A 20,350-nucleotide genomic window follows, 5' to 3' on the forward strand; every position below is an offset into this window, starting at 1 on the left:
TTATTTTTCTTCAGGAGCTTTTGGAAACTTAATCTACAGGGGTGCAATTACTTCAATAGCTTCACAAACTTCGATAAGAGCCTTACTCATGGTCTGCTGAGCCAATGCCACATCCCTTTCATTACTTACACTTCTTTGGTAAGAAACCGGTGCAACAAACCGTAAGGCGCCTAATATTCTTCCAGCGATGGTTACTTTTGTGCTCCGCACTCCTGCATTCATATGAGGGGTTAACTGCTCAATTGGAGTCCTTGTTAATTCTCGACTTAACCGATAATGTATACGAAAATGTGCCTCGGGCATTTCAAATGGGTTCGAATTATCACGTCTAGTCGTAAAACCTCCATTCCTTCTTCAGCTCCGGCATCATCAACAAAATGTAGAAAAATAGGATACATATTGGTGCAACAAAAAATTCAATGCCATTATAATAAAAAAAAAACGAAAACTAGCAAACGAAATAATATCTAACTAAACTAATCAAAACTCAGTCAAATAATTAATTATTAATTTAGTTATTTAGTTAAATTAATAACAAAACGAAAATGTATTGTAAATTTTTACCAATAATAAAACTTATAAGTTATAGGTGGCATATATGCAAACACTTATAACTTCAGTTCAGTCTATTTCTATAAAAAAATAAGAAGTCCATAAAATAAGAGAAGAATTAGTCAATATTTTCAGCTCCTGTAGTTCCAAGCTTTCCTACAAACGAAGTCATCCGAATCAAATAGAGAATAACCTAAGGAGTACCAACTGTTAATAGAAAGAAATTTTTCTTTCTTGTCTATCTTTTTACGTTTTCTATTTCTACGCTGTTACGGAGTTTGCTTTCAGAGTTTAAACTTTGAGCAAACAACAACAGGTCTAATTGATAACTAAAATATCTTTTTTTTTTTGTCCTTCCATATTGAGGATTTAGAGAATGCTTATCTATGCACCCCTGCGGCGTTGGTTGTTCGGGAGCCGCAGGGAGTGTAGAACTCCGGTCGAGGCCGACCCACTAAACTCCTTTCCTTCTGGTTTCCTACTTCTCCCAAAGGCGAAGATGGAACTACGCGGTTGAGTTTGGCGTCATCTCCTCCTAATGGGTGTTAGTTCACTAGCTTGTTAGGGATGCCCTTGATACTGCCTTTCTTCTTTTTCCTTCTTTTTCATAATGTCCCTCACCATTTCATGTCCAAAGTTTCACTTTTCTGCTGATTTCACCATTTTGCTCAGCAGGTTATCGGCAGACAGTGTGCTTCCTATGCTTATCGTCGCCCTGATTCGTTCAATTTCCCACCGAATACACTCGAAGAGGGTGTGGTTTGGAGTGTCTTATGGCAGTCGCAATATATACATTCTTCACTAGTTTTGCCAATTCTTGCTGTGTAGCTTCGGAAACTTCCGTGCCCCCTGAGTGCCTGGCATAGAAAATATACCATCTCCCTATGTTTGCATATCAGCCATGTGTTCAGATCGGGAATCAATTCCTTCGTCCATTGGGCAACCTGCTCGTTTTCTTCCCATCTAGTTAACCCAGTTAACTAAGAAGGTATTAGGTGTTTGGGGATGTGAACGTCTACTGACATCATATCTTACCACCACAGGTAATGTTACTCGTTCTCTTTTATTTAATTGAACCATTCTCTGTTTAACTTGTAATGTATATGTATAATAGAGCTTGTGCAAATGGTCATAAGCAGGTAGCTTAACTAAACACTCGTCAATGCACTTAAATCATTAATTAAACCAACCAGTTTATTGCCTAATTTCATAATATTGAAAGAACGAAGTAAATAAATTTCTGTTAATTCATCTTTGGTTATTAACATTTTTACGGTTAGTTGGCAACGTGTATAGGAAATTGTAAAAGAAAAATGTGTTACAAACCTACAGGAGTGTTCAAATTTTATAGATTTGGTAAATCCATAATCATCGTGATACGATAATATCAAAATTTTTCTAGTAAAGTATACAGCAAAAGACCAACGTTTATTAGATATTCAGCGGTGATACCCACTAAGAAAATGCGCAATCCTAATTCAATTTATTAGGGAAGCGTAGGTCGGAATAGTGGTTTAACTAAGTTAAGTCGCCGGCTTTAGTTAAGTATGCATTAATACCGTCTAAAGTTGCAAGCAATACCAGTATTTTGGAAAGGACGGTAAAATACGAGGGAGAAAAGATGACTTGCTCGCTCGCTATGCAGCAAACAGTCATCTTGTACAGCCAGGCGGTGCTAAAGTTGGGGAAAAGGTTTGCCAAGATGCTAAACGGTATTGAAATTGAGGACGGCGAAGTTTCGGTGACAGTTGGCCGTCGTCCAAAAAAATTTATTAATTTCACTTTCAAAACTACGTAGAGCAATCTACCTGCCGGCAATTGATCAAATCGAGGAATGGAAATCAACCACCAAAAGCAAATTTAAAGCATAAACACGTCATCAATTACATGAAACATGGTTGTAACTGGAACATATGCAGTAATAAACGCAAACTTGTAAACATGAATTCTGAAATTAATGAGTTTGCAATTGATCGGAATAATTTCTGCTTGTTTCAATTTTCAGTTTTCATAACATTTTTCCGTTCCGTTATTCAAAGTGTGATTTTTATTTTTTTTAGGACGACCAATTTCCTGGGCAATGTTATCTCCATCTGTAACGCCAAAGAGAACACACGATGGACCGAATAATCCTGGATTAAGGATATACAAGTTCGACAGAGATACAGGAGAGGTAACTATTTACTCTATTTATTCTGGTGTAAAATTTAGTTGAGTAATTTATTTAGAAAGCGTTTTAATGTTTACTGTCTGGAATTTTTCATTAATTTTTCCATCAAATTTACTGAACAATAATTGCGTCGCACACCTAATAACATAAATCAAATTTTAAACGTTTATTTTTTTGTAATAGTAATGGAAACCCTATTCAGGGTGAAACTCAAACCCTCTTATCGTGCAACTGACAACGCAGCATAAGAAATTGGCCCAACGGGATATTTTAGGCCAGTTTGCTGTCTTTGTCGAGAGCATAACTTATTGGGATTTCTCTATCCCTAACATTAAATAAACCCTCTAGGGTAACTTAGCCCTGTATAGTGACAGGTTTTAAAGTTTGAAGTTTATATTATGAATTTATTCAGCAACGGTAAAGTTTAGATGTACCTACAGGGTGCTGCATTTTCGATGGTTTTACGGGGTACAGAGAAAACGGTAATAGATAGAAAAAAGTAGCATACGTGTTCTGATCTCTTTTTCTGAGCTGAGATGACTGGCGAAAAGTGGGCGGCGTAAACTTCTTTTGTTTCAACCTCTTCTGTATTACAGTTGCTCTTAAAGTTATCAAAAAAGGAAGAACAGTGCCCGGTAGCAGTTTTCATGTAGAATCCAATGGCGTAGTCAGTTTTTTTCTATTCCGTTTAGTTTCTGACATATGACAGTAAATTACATTTTTTTAAATGGAACATCCTATATATTTTTACGGCATTTAATTCTGTTGATTTTTACCTTTTCAATGGTGTATTATAACATACCAGGTGTCCAAGAGCACCCTGGACATAGGAGATTAACATGGGAAAATGGTTTTGTTTTTTTTGCGCCTGTACGGTTCATTTAATGGAAAAACGCTTTAGATAAAAGTTGTAGAGCACATTTTCGGCTATCAACTCGTAATTTTTTCAATACCGTAGATTTGACCATTAAGACGAAAAACGGATCTAAAATTCGGAAATTTTAAATCTCCCGCCAAGCGGTCGTTAAGGAAAGTTTATATCCGGTCGTGCTACCAACCTTTCAAATTTTCAAAATCATAACAAATCGTTGTCAGTCATTCTGTAATCAAAACATTCAAAACAAGTTTATTTAGTAATAATTTTGAGTTACTACCCACATACGGCGAAGAAAATACAAATAAATCATGATAAAAATACTTTATCAGGAGCCACAGTCCAAAAATCTGGTAAGTTGCGTTCATAACCTCATTCAATGTCTCTACTAAACTTATTTACTTTGTAGCAAAATTCTTTAAGAAAACACTGGTTTTGCTTGCAAATATTTAATGAGGATGACCGAATTACCTATCTCAAGCCTCTTCATAACACTACCAAACGATTTAAAGTGGTAAAAACAATGGACTAGGAAGGCCTGCAGATGTTTGAAGATAAGTTGCTTTACTATACAGCGACCACAAAAGAGGGTAAATACTTCCCTCAAAAGTGGTGCAATTTAGTGACCTATGTGACTGATAGTTTTATTGTATCCTTCTGTTTTGTAGTGTTATCAACACACCATAGTGTTTAAGTGGTTTTACATTTTATGATGTTAATAAAAAGCCATTTTTTATAACTGATTGTCAATGTTTTTTCCCATCTCTACAGGGTAAGGTAAGTACTGATATTTAATTAGCTCCATTAGTTAACTTGAACATCATTCACCTACAAGGATACTTGTAAAATGTCTACTAACCAAAAATAGTTTATTTGCAAGTAATGTGTAACTCGAGTTCACATTTGATTAGTAAAGGTATGTCCTGTGACATGGTGTATTGAATTAGAAGCAAATTGTTTCTCTTTAGAAACTTTCAATTACTACATTTCACCTACCTTTGCTAATTTGGAACTCCACTATTAGGTTAGTAAGACAAAGTTGTTTTTAGCATAGCTTGTATGGTGACAGGTTCACCCACTCACACTCAATCTGTGGAACAATCACTGTTTATGTGGTAAGACCAGTTTTCTTTGCCACCTATTGTACTTAAGCTTTTCACTTGAAGAAAATGTATACTGTACCTTGAACTGTGAATAAATAATTAATACAAACGTTCAGTGTACAAAGTTTTATTTGGAACAATTGAGTGTGTGGAAAAAAGAACACAATTATAATGTTAAAACCTAAACCTAGAATAGAACAGCTCATGTAGATAGCTCAATTGAAAAGTTGGTTTTTCGACAATACCTACCCATATACAAAAAGTTTTGTCACCTGACTGATAATTTGACTGTGTAAGTCCATATTCTCTTCTTAGAAGGGGTTTCTCAGAGGTTTTATAGCCAGTTTAAGATTATTCACATTTCACAGGCACATCAAATTTTGAGATTTAAGTCAGATATCAACACTGAATCATTTTAAGTTTTAGTTGCAACACAGGTGAAGACCCTCGCTGATGATAGTCCATGAAGTTAAGCACATTGAAACTAAATCACACCACTTTTGAAGGAAGTATTTGGCCCCTTTGTTGTTGTCCCTGTACAGTAGGAAACTTATCTTCAAAGATCTGGCTTCATTGTCCACTGTTTTCATCACTTTAAATCGTTTGGTAGTGTTATGAAGAGGCTTGAGATAGGTGATTCGGTCATCCTCATTAAATATTTGCAAGCAAAACCAGTGTTTTCTTTAAGAATTTTGCTATAAAGTAAATAAGTTTAGTAGAGACATTGAATGAGGTTATGAATGCAACTTACCAGATTTTTGGGCTGTGGCTACTGATAAAGTATTTTTATCACGATTTATTTGTATTTTCTTCGCAGTATGTGGGTAGTAACTCAAAATTATTACTAAATAAACTTGTTTTGAATGTTTTGATTACAGAATGACTGACAGCGATTTGTTATGATTTTGAAAGGTTGGTAGCACGACCGGATATAAACTTTCCTTAACGACCGCTTGGCGGGAGATTTAAAATTTCCGAATTTTAGATCCGTTTTTCGTCTTAATGGTCAAATCTACGGTATTGAAAAAATTACAAGTAGATAGCCGAAAATGTGCTCTACAACTTTTATCTAAAGCGTTTTTCCATTAAATGAACCATACAGGCGCAAAAAAATCAAGACCGTTTTCCCATGTTAATCTCCTATGTCCAGGGTGCTCTTGGACACCTGGTATAAGTTTGTAGAGGTTAATCCTGTTATTTTAAAAAAATACATTTGCGTAGCTAAAAAAAGGCCAATATCTAAAATACCAAACAAAATCGGAAATCATATAAACTAACACATCAGAAAATTAAATATTTTTAATAAATCTTATTAAAAATCTAAGTTACAAACAGTTCTACCGTCACTTTAATAAGAAAAGTGGTCATTTCTATTTTCTACTATTTTTAAGGTAGAAGTTGAAAAAACTGTTTATAAACGACATGTAACATGTTAATATGAACATATCCAAATTTTGTTTCGACTGTGGGTAATTTTATACATATTATTTAGCACTTTTTTGTTAAGGAAACGCTTTTTTTCTAATTACCAAGATTAACGTTTACAAACTTATATGTTTTAATAGACCGTTGAAAAAGTAAAAATCAACAGAATTAAATGAACTAAAAATATATAGGGTGTTCCATTTAAAAAAATATAACTTACTGTCACATGTCAGAAACTAAACGTAATAGAAAAAAACTGACTACGCCATTGGATTCTACGTCAAAACTTCTACCGGAAACCGTTTTTCCTTTTTTGATAACTTTAATAGCAAATGAAATACAGAGGAGGTTCCAAAATGACCAATTTTCAAAAGCCACCCGTATCTTTGAAACAAAAGAAGTTTGCGCACCCACTCTTTGTCAGTCATCTCACTCAGCTCAGAAAAAGAGATCAGAACACGTATGCCTCTTTTTTTCTATCTATTACCATTTTCTCTGTACCCCGTAAAACCATCGAAAATGCAGCACCCTGTACAAAACGTAAAAGCTATGTATGTACAGGGTGAGTCAACGATAGAGTAAAGTTCATTATCTCATTTGTTTCGAGAAATACAAAAGTTTTAGAGAATTTTGGGATGCTTAATTTAAAATTACTTTTGGACCTACAGGGTGGTTCATAAAGGCGGGAAAGATAAAATATTATTTTTTTTTTTAAATGGAACCCTCTATTTTTTAACAAATTTTTAGAATCTATGAAATTTTAAAACTTTTTGTTAATAATGTCATATACCTAAACCTAATAATTTTCTAGTATCTCAATTTTTTCACAAAAAATAAAAAATACAGTTCAGATTTAACTAAAGTAAAATCTGAACATGGCCTTTGAGATATCAGTTGAGTAAGAATAAACATTTTAAATTGTTGGCACTGACGTAAAAAATAAAAGATTTAAGGTATTTTCAAAAAAAAATATAGATTTACTATGTAGATCATTTTTATATACGCTTTTGGAAACTTTACTAACAAAAATAAATCTTAAAAATAAGTAATAATAATTTTTTAAATAGCTTACTAATTTTACATGTCAAAGTTTGGTAACACCTGCATATATGGTTTGTCGTAAGCAATTTAGTTATAAAACTTACTCACCTTGTAGAGACTTATTTACTATAAATTATCCACCGCTTGTCATAGAAAAAAAATATATACAGGGTGAATCGCGGCACCGTCTACAGAAAAAATAGTTGACCCTCGAATATAATCTCCCCAGTAGTTTTAACTGAGAAATGACATAATACCATCCATTATTACGGGATTTAATAAAAATAATACAATTTTGCAGTTCAACCTACTGGGGAGATAATTGTAGATTGCAGATTGTAGCTGTAACAACTGCTGCTGCTTTAAAATCTACTTTGTCTTCCGTTACTAGGATTTGGTCTCAAGCTAGTGTTATCATAGCTCCTCCTCTAGCTTCAAGGCGTTAATAAGGACCCGCAGCTGAGTCGATTTTTGAAAATAAATTTTTCCATTATTGATGCTACTAAACAAAAAGTTGGTCTTTATATTTGAGACTGCATCACATTCACAAAGCAGGTGTTCAAAAGTTTTTTTTTTCATTACCTCAAGAGTCTGTGTTTTCCTAGGACTATCCACTTCAGGTAGTCTCTCTAGCGACAAGGTCCTGAGAGGAAACCTGTGAGGGAGCGTAGGTTTCTTTTGCTCATTTTTACAAATTCTTTACTCTTTTCCCGGTTGTAAGCTACAAGAAGTTTCTTAGAGTGCGCCAATCCAGTAAATTGCTCCCAGTGTTTGTCTCTTTCGTGTTCCTTCTTCAATTTGCGCTCGTGTTTACAGGTGTGATCCTCCAAGCCATAGAAGGGTTCTGGTCTTGTAAAAGGAGTTTTTAGCCAAAATATTGGTTTTCTTATTTCCCCCAATTCTACTGTGTCTTTGAACCCAGATTAAGATGACTTTGACAGACATTCCCATATCATTTTAGAGCAAACTATGGTCGAGCTCACCGCTGTTAAGGCTGCTTGACTATCGGTCAGAATTGGAATATCCTGCTTGCGATAGCCGTTTTCAATGCTAAACTGGATAATAATGCGGTGGATTTTAAGCGGTGGAGGATATCTTCAAATCGGATCCAAGATGCCCAAGACCGAGCAGGATGGTCTAGACTAAGAGAGGCTTATGTCATATGTCCAGCAGTAGACGCGACAAGCTGCTGATGATGATGACTATGACAATGTTATCTACGTACTCTATGCAGTGTAGGCCAATGCTTGTTAGCTTGATAAGTAGTTCATCTACTACTAAGCTCCACATCACAGGTGAAAATACCTTTCTTTGTGGACTGCCACGAGTCGTGACAACTTTAATGGTGCAGTGTAGTTTCAGCAGACCTTGTCGCAAACATCTCGCTCATCCAATTCGAAATTGCTTTGTCGACACCCTTTTTCTATAGGGCACTTCTGATGAGATGTGTTATCAGCACCCGAAATGTCGAGGAAAGCACATACCGCTATTTCTCCGCTTTCGAGAGAATTCTGGATCAACTTTTTCTTGCTGTCAGCAGAAAAGATGGGACGCTTATAGTTCGGAACGATTTGGAGTCAGACACATCTTTCCTACCTATTTTTGGTATAAAAGTGCCTTTTGCCTTGCTCCAGATTTGCGGAATATATCTCAGCGCTAAAAGCTACTTCTGGCAATGCTGAGTAGATAAACAAATTCTCTTTTCCCTTTTTTAGAAGGACGGGACAAATTCCATGCACTCCAGGCCATTTGTACAGTTGAAGAGTGTTTATGGCCCATTTGAATATCGTTGTGATGTGCATATGGTTGTTATGTTCGAGTACGCCCTTGTGAGCTTTATGGTGACATAATCTTTTATCGGCTTGCTAATCTGGAAGTGAGTCTTTAGCAGGAGCTGAGCCCGCTTTTTCTCACTCTGTGTAGTCTCTCTAGTCTGGTTCGATAAATTTAAGTTGAAAAGTTTGAAGAATCTGGCCGCTGATTCTTCAAACAGAAGAAACGCCAAACAGCAAAAATTATAAGTTTTCAATTGGTTGGTTGGATTGGTTAAAGAACATACGTTAATGACTTCAAAATTTCGTTTCTTTCAGTTCAAAACTATTAAACAAAGAACGACAATTATTACGTCACTGCCGCTAGCCCTGGGATTGACTTTAGTCTAGATACTGCTGTAGAAGTTATATTTTTGCAAAAGATTTTGCGGAGATTTGGGGAGATAATAATAAAAGCTTTTAAATCTGAAATCTCTGAAAACTCGTTTATCTGATTTTAAAAATTTACGATGTGATATACAGGGTGTCCAAAATAAAGATGGATAGCATAGGGATCTCCGAAACCGTAACAGATACAAAGTCGGTCAAATTAAGAAAAAGTTGTCAGTTTGGGGGTCATATACATTAGGTACATTTTTGAAAATAAAGTAGATGGATAATTTGCATGTCAATAATGTTCAAAAAGTAAAAATAATGTTACCTGCTTTTTGCCATTGTTAACAATGCATTTGGGACAATTAACTCTACTGAATATACAAATTAACCTTCCAGTACGTTACTGTACAGTTATGATGAAAGAGGTAATACACAATTTTTTCAATACTTCAGCGTTTAAGTACTCATCTCATAAGCATGATTTAGTGAGTGAATAAATTAAGAAACCACGTTCATAGTTCGTATAGGAATACTAAAAACACGGAAAATCAGTTAAAGTTTAATTAGCAAATACAAACCTCATGGAAATCTATTCAAGAAATCTCGTATTGGTTAATTACGCTACATTCGTGCCGTTCCTACACTTCATTTACTCTATTCCCACTCATCATTCATAACGTATCTCTGTTGGCGCAACACACCTTTCGTCAGACAGTTTAAATATAGAGACAGCCGACTCGGTTGGCAATACTGTAGAGGATATGAAAGTGCGGAAACGGAAATGAGACTTGTAGCTATCAGTTCCCTCTCGGTTCTCTCGAAAACACCTTTATATGCATGTATATGGGTTTGGAATATGCCTCTGGAATAGGTTTATGCGTTAGGAAATCCGCTACTAGACGCCCTCCTTTGGGGGAGATAAAGCCAAAAGGAACTTGTGTCACTATCTTTACATCTGCTGGGAATAATTTTATCTTGGTATATGTTTCTAATCGATGCTATAACATAATTATATGACAACTTTTGAAGTTCAATAATATTGCACGTATATGGAGTGTCCCACGACGTAAAACAACGATCGATAAACGAAAAAGTATACATAGGAATAATATTATGACGACAATTTTTATGTTCATAGTCTTATTGTTTCTCTGCTTCTTTTCGAAGTATTTGAGGTTATGTTTTTCAACAAAAAACATTTTTGAGACCACGAATTTGTTAGGTACCTAATATAGACAAATTTCAGTTTTTTACGAATCCATGATTTTTACAAAGGGTTAGTGTTTACATTAAAAAATACGCTTTCTCTATCAATCATTTTTTTCTAATAATAGTAGTTAGGTATCATGATTTGATAATTGACAATATTTTAAAAAAACTTTTTTGTTTTCGAGAAAGCAACGAGAGACAACTAACTCAAATCTAGGTTAGTCCTATATTTAGTACTTTAACCTACACAATAAGTAGCAAGCATTTAATGTTACAAAGTTAGCATTTGAGAACCCCCCCAAGCGTGTTACAGTGTTGTTAGCGAGCAGTTCACAATTCAGAATACAAGCAGTTTGCAAACTGTTACACGACCACGTCTACATGAAACTTAGTTTTTATTTGCTCCTGTTTGTCCAAGTATCCAATTAGTGTTCCGCGTTTACATGTTGTCTGAAGCAGAAGATCAGAGACGTCGCCCACGATACTGTGGCAAGGACAACTTTTCCAAAGAGAAGAGCAACTTTTTCCATACGTCGTACTTTAATTTATTTTTGTAACTCTTTAATTTTATATTCCACATCACTTCTTTCTCTTTATATTTATCTATTAGAGTAATCACTTTTTCATCCGCCCACACTATAACAATGGAATCTTATTAACTAAGGTTTAGGTAGGTTAACAATGACCATTAAGGTAGAGAAAGCTAATTTCTCAAGTTACTAAAAAAAGCACAAAAAAGAACAAAAAAAGTAGGTATGAAAAAAATCTGTCAAATGTCGTGTTTTTGCATAAATCATTTCTCATTAGATGTCAAAAATGGGCTGCTTTTATTATTTACAAAAACCAAAATGCCTAGAAATCTGGACTACACCATTTACACATGTAGTTTAGAAAGAGTCAGTTGAATTTTAGAAATCATAAGATGGTTTTCAACAATATCACTTGTATTTCAGAAAAGGTACTTTTAGAATAATAACTTTGATTTTAGAAATTACAAGTTGTATTTCAGATTAGTCACTTGTATTACAGAAAAGAGCAGTTGGATTTTAGACACGGTCATTTGTAATTTGGAAAATTAATGTTGTAATTCAGAAATTTTCACATTAATATTTGCAGTCAAAGGTATTTCCACAGAAAAAAAAACAATTTATTAAAGTTGTAAACAGAAATACTAATATTAGTATATCTTATGTAATTCAAAAGCTTTGTATGTATGTATACAGTTTTGCAGTGGATGCAGAGTACCTATCCATGTTAAGAGGTCGTGTTCTTGGATAGAAAGCTTGTAATCATCTCTTTCACTCAAATTGCTTAGAACGAATAATTGTGGTACCAGAATCTTTATGTCATAACAGTATAAGTACTGGACATAGGGCATTGCAGAGAAAATCTTTCAGAAAATATTCCAAAAAGGATAGGTTATTGTTGTTGAGGGAAAGGTTAGTTGTTTGTGCCATTAGAGGTGAAGATTGGGTAGTCTGGTGGAAACAGTAAACATAAAGTACAAAACGGATTACAGTTGGATAAGCAGTGGAAGAGGGTTTTCGCTTAAGAAGGAAGTAAGCCGAAACTTTTGTCTGAAAAAAGAGTAGACGTTATAATACATTGGTTGGAATAGGATCCTACAATGTATTTGAAGAGTTTAAAGAATAAAATTTACAATGAGTTTCAGATATTGATTAGTATAATGGCAATAGGTAATTAGACACTTTAGGTGGCAGCAAAACCTTATAAGTAATACGTTATTTCAAATAACAAAGTTACACATTATAATGACAATTTCACAATTTTCGAGATTGGTATGTTACTTGAAATACTTTGAAACACACTTCATTATTATAAAATCAATTATTAAACACACACATTCCCATATAAAGCAAAATAGTCCGAAAACTAACTCAATCAACATACACATTACTAGAGAACTTGGAATGTTCCTTTCTCTGTTCTTGAAGCTTGTTGTATACCAGGTGTCCAAGAGCACCCTGGACATAGGAGATTAACATGGGAAAACGGTTTTGATTTTTTTGCGCCTGTACGGTTCATTTAATGGAAAAACGCTTTAGATAAAAGTTGTAGAGCACATTTTCAGCTATCTACTTGTAATTTTTTCAATACCGTAGATTTGACCATTAAGACGAAAAATGGATCTGAAATTCGGAAATTTTAAATCTCCCGCCAAGCGGTCGTTAAGGAAAGTTTATATCCGGTCGTGCTACCAACCTTTCAAAATCATAACAAATCGTTGTCACTGTTGTCAGTCATTCTGTAATCAAAACATTCAAAACAAGTTTATTTAGTAATAATTTTGAGTTACTACCCATATACTGCGAAGAAAATACAAATAAATCATGATAAAAACACTTTATCAGGAGCCACAGTCCAAAAATCTGGTAAGTTGCGTTCATAACCTCATTCAATGTCTGTACTAAACTTAGTTACTTTGTAGTAAAATTCTTTAAGAAAACACTGGTTTTGCTTGCAAATATTTAATGAGGATGACCGAATCACCTATCTCAAGCCTCTTTGTAACACTACCAAACGATTTAAAGTGATAAAAACAATGGACTAGGAAGGCCTGCAGATGTTTGAAGATAAGTTGCTTTACTATACAGGGACCAAAAGAGGGTAAATACTTCCCTCAAAAGTGGTGCAATTTAGTGACTGATAGTTTTATTGTATCCTTCTGTTTTGTAGTGTTATCAACACACCATAGTGTTTAAGTGGTTTTACATTGTATGATGTTAATAAAAAGGCATTTTTCATAACTGATTGTCAATGTTTTTTCCCATCTCTACAGGGTAAGGTAAGTACTGATATTTAATTATCTCCATTAGTTAACTTGAACATCATTCACCTACAAGGATACTTGTAAAATGTCTACTAATCAAACATAGTTTATTTGCAAGTAATGTGTAACTCGAGTTCACATTTGATTAGTAAAGGTATGTCCTGTGACATGGTGTATTGAATTAGAAGCAAATTGTTTCTCTTTAGAGACTTTCAATCACTACATTTCACCTACCTTTGCTAATTTGGAACTCCACTATTATCCAAACAAACATTAGGTTAGTAAGACAAAGTTGTTTTTAGCATAGCTTGTATGGTGAAAGGTTCACCCACTCACACTCAATCTGTGGAACAATCACTGTTTATGTGGTAAGACCAGTTTTCTTTGTCACCTATTGTACCTAAGTTTTTCACTTGAAGAAAATGTATACTGTACCTTGAACTGTGAATAAATAATTAATACAAACGTTCAGTGTACAAAGTTTTATTTGGAACAATTGAGTGTGTGGAAAAAAGAACACAATTATAATGTTAATACCTAAACCTAGAATAGAACAGCTCATGTAGATAGCTCAATTGAAAAGTTGGTTTTTCGACAATACCTACCCATATACAAAAAGTTTTGTCACCTGACTGATAATTTGACTGTGTAAGTCCATATTCTCTTCTTAGAAGGGGTTTCTCAGAGGTTTTATAGCCAGTTTAAGATTATTCACATTTCACAGGCACATCAAATTTTGAGATTTAAGTCAGATATCAACACTGAATCATTTTAAGTTTTAGTTGCAACACTGGTGAAGACCCTCGCTGATGATAGTCCATGAGGTTAAGCACATTGAAACTAAATCACACCACTTTTGAAGGAAGTATTTGGCCCCTTTGTTGTTGTCCCTGTACAGTAGGAAACTTATCTTCAAAGATCTTCATTGTCCACTGTTTTCATCACTTTAAATCGTTTGGTAGTTATGAAGAGGCTTGAGATAGGTGATTCGGTCATCCTCATTAAATATTTGCAAGCAAAACCAGTGTTTTCTTTAAGAATTTTGCTACAAAGTAAATAAGTTTAATAGAGACATTGAATGAGGTTATGAATGCAACTTACCAGATTTTTGGGCTGTGGCTACTGATAGAGTGTTTTTATCACGATTTACTTGTATTTTCTTCGCAGTATGTGGGTAGTAACTCAAAATTATTACTAAATAAACGTGTTTTGAATGTTTTGATTACAGAATGACTGACAGCGATTTGTTATGATTTTGAAAGGTTGGTAGCACGGCCGGATATAAACTTTCCTTAACGACCGCTTGGCGGGAGATTTAAAATTTCCGAATTTTAGATCCGTTTTTTGTCTTAATGGTCAAATCTACGGTATTGAAAAAATTACGAGTTGATAGCCGAAAATGTGCTCTACAACTTTTATCTAAAGCGTTTTTCCATTAATTGAACCGTACAGGCGCAAAAAATTCAAAACCATTTTCCCATGTTAATCTCCTATGTCCAGGGTGCTCTTGGACACCTGGTATTTGATCCAATTCATTAATATTGACGGCGTCCAAGTCCAATGCTGATAATTGTTTGGCAAAAATCAAATTGTAGAAGTATCAACTCGTGTTATAGTAGTTGGTTTGGTTTGATCTGGGTCTAAAATGTCATTTTTATTTTGATTAGGTACAATGCTGCTCGAGTGAATGACAATTTTGTTGGTGACACTGTTTCTTCTTCTTCGTCTGACTAGGATTGCTTCTGTTTGTCCGCCTCTCATACTGTTTCTGTTGTTAGTAGGTTGTCAGCTAATCTGTCAAGTGCCATTTTATCAACATGACTATCCCAGAAACGTTTTCTTGCTTTTACCCATTTTTTGATAGTCTGGATGTTACATTGCTCCTATATGCTCTTATTTTGTTTGTCTGTCTTCATTTCTACGTTACTCATTAACTGTTTTGTTCTTTTGGTGTCCGCTCGAGTTTCTGCCGTGTAGGTTAGAATCGGTCTCACAGTTGTTTTATACAGTGATCGGCAAATGTATTGCATATAATTTTTAAAAAGTCAGGTGCTTATTTTTCGAAAAATTGCTCAGAGCCGTCAATTTTTGTTTTTAGTTGTATGGGGAATAGTATTAAAGTTGATGTGAGCGGGTGAAGGATAGGGATAGCGCATGACGTTGGTGTCATGTGGACTTGCCTGGGGTGTGTTGCCTCAGGCGTGGGCGTGGACTTGCCAACTGCTATATGTAGTTAAATCGTGACAGACGATGCGGTCTTGATGTTAGCAGAGTTTTTGATGTGTGGTGCCATCTGTGTGGACGTGTGCGAAGTGAGTCGCCACACTTGCGCATTTTGGAAAACAATTTTTATTTATACAGGGTAACCCAAAAAAAAGTTATGATATCAAGACTTTTTTTTTAAATAGTAACCAGTCTTTTTTGTAGATTAATTTAGTTCTGTACAAAATTCTAATCATTTTTTAGAAACGGGTTTCCAGAAAATGTCCTGTAATCGTGTATGGAAATTACTGTTTTATACAATTCTTAAAATATAAAAGTATACTTAATTAAAAATTAGTAGTTAGTAGCAAAGAAATTAGTAGTTTGACATTATCTGCTATTTGGTTGTTTGGCGGCGGCAACAATGTGATTGTCGCGAAAAAGGTTAAAGAAGGTCTTTTCTACACGATTTTCAGAGGCCATACAGAGTTTTGTAGAGAACTGAATAAAATTACTAAAAAAAAAATGGCCTTGATATCATAACTTTTTTGGGTCACCCTGTATGTATGTTTGCGGTTATATTCCTGTCGCAAGTGATATCAATTCCAAGGTAAGCAAAATGTCATATAACCTGCTCTGTGCTTCTGCCATTCTCTTCCAGTTTACACATTCGGGGTTCCCTACATCGGTTACAGTGTTTCTATTGAAATAATTACATTTTTTCTATCTAATGGCATGAGTCATTGCCTCCAACGTTTGGGGATTTTTTAATCTAATTACTTGTTGCATATGATGATAAGTTAAACCATTAATTCAAGTTTTCATGGTTAGTTTACCATATTCCGAAATTTGGTGTAATTCTACTTCACGAGGATCATTTCACGCGTTAACTTAAATAGAACAGATTTGTAGCCGCTTGCAACCTAATACCGAATGGCAAATAACTTTCCGACTTATATGGTTTCTTCAGCTATGATGTCGTGCACTACACAATCCGTGGATCTTTGATTGGAAAATGGGGCAATAGCATCTTTTACCTAGATTCCAATTATTCAATTCGATTCTTGAAGCTATGAAATATTCTGCTCTATCAGTTAGTTTGCTTAAAATAATGCAATATCGTGCATTTACGTTATCCCTATCTTGATGTGCGCCTAGAAAGCGCAACAAGCTGTAATAAGTCTATCTATGTGTTTGGTTAGAAATCTAACTGGCTTCATATCTGATTAATGAATAATTAGTAGCCATTTAACGAAAATTAAACTTTAAACTATACTGCTAGATAAAGAAATGAAATATTGTGAGAAAATAAATGTAATAATCATTAATAAATCAATTATTTCAACTTACAGTAGTAATAGAAGTAGCTTCATCCCTTAGTGTAGAGTTCGATAGGTTGTCTGCTCGCTGAGACTGCTTATGAGGTCTTGAAGATGACTTTTGATCGTTGGGCTTCGCACCAATAGGACCTGTCGAATTGGTCAGTTAGTTGCATGCCCGATTCCGAAATGAGTTTCTTGATGTTCGGATCTGTTCATGAATCTTTGAAACGAACTGGAAAATGCCGATGCACGGTTTTGAACAAATCTACCGACTGCGCCAGTTCGGAATCGTGATTCGATAACTAAATTTTTAAAAACTTTATTGTTTGCGGTAAAACGACAATCATCTCAAATCTAGGTAAGACCGCTATTTAATAAAATATATAATCTACTTAGTTAAGCATTTAATGTTACAAAAGTAGCATTTATAAGAATGTAGGTGATGTGTTTTAAAATAATTTCAATTCATTCTAGACCACACTATAAGGAAAAGAAAACTTTTCTATTTTATTTACCTTAAGATGCACTAGTTATCTTGCAGTTCTTGTACAGACTTCGTATATCAATAGTAAAAAGTCTTCGACGTCTAAATAAATATTCTAAGCTACGTCTCTCTTGAGATCCGACTTCAGTTGTGTGCCGAGACTGTTTAAACACGAATGTAGTGAGATAGGTCGAAGTCAAACTTTGTTTACGCCTGACAAACAGGGCAACAGAATAAGCAAATCTGGTACGTGTAAGTTTATTGACAGCTTGCGTTGACTTACATTACAATTTCAACAAAGTTTATGTTTAAGTTACGATGAAAATTTGCATTATTGCGGTTCGTTTCGAACTAATGCACAATATGTCTCTGTCATTTAAGAGGGTGATTGTCTTCGTTATCTAAGTCCGGTTTTGGGGGAACTAATCTAAGAGACAGTAGCGCTAGTATCTGTCTTTACTTAATTGAACTTTCCAAACAAATAAATCACATACAGCTATAACTAGCACTAACTTGAACAATTATCCTTGTTCCAGGTTTTCGACTACACTCAGTATTATCTCGACTTGACGGCTGCTAACAACAACGGGAAAGCAGATTGGATAGTGGAGTATAACTTTAGCACTTACTACGGAATTAACTCCATAACTCCTCTGAATCTGCATACTTTAGCCGATAAGTTTACTCAAGAGACTTCATCTGACAATGGAGTTTTTAATAAGTAAGTATACATTTTCCCACTAATTTAAAAAATGTATTAAATTGATAAACACAACATAATAAGGCAATGTTAAACAATTTTCCCACGAATCTCAATCTCATCAACTTCGCGAAGTACGTCTCAAACAGACAACAACAAACTCTAAACAGAACTTCGGTAATTCTCGGCAAAGCATAACCTATTGCTAGTTATTTTAATTTCTTTATTACTATTTTCTAGTAACTTTCGTGTTAATTTCATTGCCAATGTCAAAAATGTCTGACACTTTACTGGGAATGTGAGAGTTCTTGTTCAAATCGTAACTTGGCCGGAAATTACCGGCCAATATCATTACTTCCTACTCTTTCAAAAATTATTGAGACTCTGGTGAAAAGACGGTTGATGTCCTTTTGTAAGGAACAATATTTTGTCAGAGAGTCAGTTTGGTTTTCAAGCATATAAAGGCACTAACAATGCAATGTTTTCATTTCTGGAAGATTTGTACTTTAGATTAAATGACGGCGAGTGTGCGGTTGCTGCTTTCTGTGACTTGAGAAAGGCATTTGACTGTGTCAGTCATGCATCAACCCACAAAAACAAAATGCCTGACAAAATAAGACATCAAGAAATGAAATTCAAATATCTCGGTATAGAACTATCGGGATATGGCGATATCCACACAGAGGTGAGACAACAAACAACAAAGACACTAAGAGTGGCAGGGTGTTTGGACGACAGGACGACAGGACGCCACTGTATGGATGATGGAAACAAACACATAGGCATCGAGGTCAAGTCAAGAATATACAGAACCGTTATTATGACCTACACACAGCAGAGACCCAACCAGACACAACAACGAGGCTCCTGGAAACAAGCGACATGAAGGTCCTACAAAAAGTTTTTAAAAACGCTACTGGACAGAGACTGAGCCACAATATAAAGCGAACATGCAAGGTGGAGAACGTTAATGACTGGGTTTTGAGCAGAAAGCGCGAATGGGATGAGCACATAAGTATAATAGGAGGAGAGAGTAGGAGGAAAATGTTTGCTAGGTAGGAAACCTTGGACATCTCTATTGGAAAGCATTACACATATGTGACATTTACAGAAAAAATGAAATGCAGGACCAGAACCGTTTTGTGGATGGAGAGATTAGAGCGTCAAAAAGAACTCAAATTAAAAGCGCCAAGCTGTGGAAGTAAGCAAGATTTGGCGTACTCCAAGAAAGTTTTTGGAGGTTACAATCGGAATAAGAGTAAAGCATTGGTTGCATTAAGCAAAACAAACCCACAACCTTGACCAGATAGGCCTAGAAATCAGAGAGCCTAAAGACTTTCTATGAGGATGAGTAGGAAGCTCTTGATTTTGCTCACAAAATGTATGTGTATGGATGTGACGCAGTTACAAACAATAAAGACCAAACCGTTTGGTAGCTGCAGCATCAATGTTGGAGAGATTTCTTTTCCAAAATCGATTCAAAGCAACTAAAGACGACTCACAGTCTAGATCTTAGAAAAGGGACCACGATGCATCTCAAAGATGCAGTGCATTTTTTATAAATCTATAATTCACAATTTACAACCAACGTAGCTGTCTGTTCAAATAATTTTACTTGTTCTAAATATAATATTCTTTTATTACAAACCATAATACATTGGTGGTTCTTTTTACAAAAAAACGGACTTCTGGCAGTTTTTCTATCTGTCCGACTTAATTTTCACTTTCTGGGCTTTTTCAACCATATGGTATTGTCTAACTGAGGACTAAAGGTCGCATCAGCAAACCTCTTAGGACTTGAGACTTTAATTAATGTTTAGACTAACGTTTTGCTGACAAATCCACCATTTCTTTGAAATATCTAAGAAACGGTGGAAGATAGTTATAGGGAAGTATTAACATTAATTACTAGCTTTCCTGCGTGGAATTCAAAAATGGGATTAGAAACAGAGGGTGTTCCATTTGAAAATCAAAAGTTGGTGTTCTTTCCGCCTGATCTGACAACCCCGCAAAGTCCTGAGTCCCTTTAGACCCAACTTGGGCTACACTCCGAATTTCAATGAAAAATATTAAGTTGTTTTCTAGATACTTCTGATATACCATCAGCGTGAATCACCCTGTATGTATGTTCATTCATCTTGTATGTAACTATCTAACTTAGAACTCAAATCGATCAATCATTAACGTTTTTTTCTTCACACATCAAAAAATTTTATCAAAATCCTTTGAAACTCCAAACCTTGTCTATCCCCAGTAAAATATGATCCTTCCTTCTCCGCTTTTATCCGTAAAACACTGCATAATAAAATGAAATTTTTACCTCGGGCACT

The 20,350-nt window shown here is 35.0% G+C and overlaps 1 protein-coding gene and 3 long non-coding RNA genes across 5 annotated transcripts in view; 3 read left to right on the forward strand and 1 right to left on the reverse strand.

Annotated features, from left to right (window-relative positions):
• LOC145740131 (acid sphingomyelinase-like phosphodiesterase 3b) overlaps positions 1 to 20,350 on the forward strand; it is a 363,835-nt gene that overhangs the window by 342,510 nt on the left and 975 nt on the right. For both annotated transcript variants that reach the window (XM_081995501.1, XM_081995502.1), the window contains exons 7-8: positions 2,613 to 2,725; positions 17,857 to 18,041. In XM_081995501.1, coding sequence (XP_081851627.1) covers positions 2,613 to 2,725; positions 17,857 to 18,041 — 298 coding nt within the window. The remainder of the gene's footprint in view (positions 1 to 2,612; positions 2,726 to 17,856; positions 18,042 to 20,350) is intronic.
• On the forward strand, positions 3,591 to 5,370 carry LOC145725882 (uncharacterized). Its single transcript, XR_014177426.1, has 2 exons — positions 3,591 to 3,949; positions 4,006 to 5,370. It is a non-coding gene; the product is annotated as an uncharacterized LOC145725882 (long non-coding RNA).
• On the reverse strand, positions 13,780 to 14,540 carry LOC145732472 (uncharacterized). The gene is made up of 2 exons (XR_014179017.1): positions 14,414 to 14,540; positions 13,780 to 14,357 (listed from the first exon to the last, which is right to left on the reverse strand). It is a non-coding gene; the product is annotated as an uncharacterized LOC145732472 (long non-coding RNA).
• Positions 18,318 to 19,556, forward strand: LOC145740146 (uncharacterized). The gene is made up of 2 exons (XR_014181349.1): positions 18,318 to 19,075; positions 19,132 to 19,556. It is a non-coding gene; the product is annotated as an uncharacterized LOC145740146 (long non-coding RNA).

This window comes from Ips typographus, linkage group LG1, assembly GCF_016097725.1.
Source record: "Ips typographus isolate SLU linkage group LG1, UJ_Ityp_2.0, whole genome shotgun sequence".
NCBI lineage: Eukaryota > Metazoa > Arthropoda > Insecta > Coleoptera > Curculionidae > Ips > Ips typographus.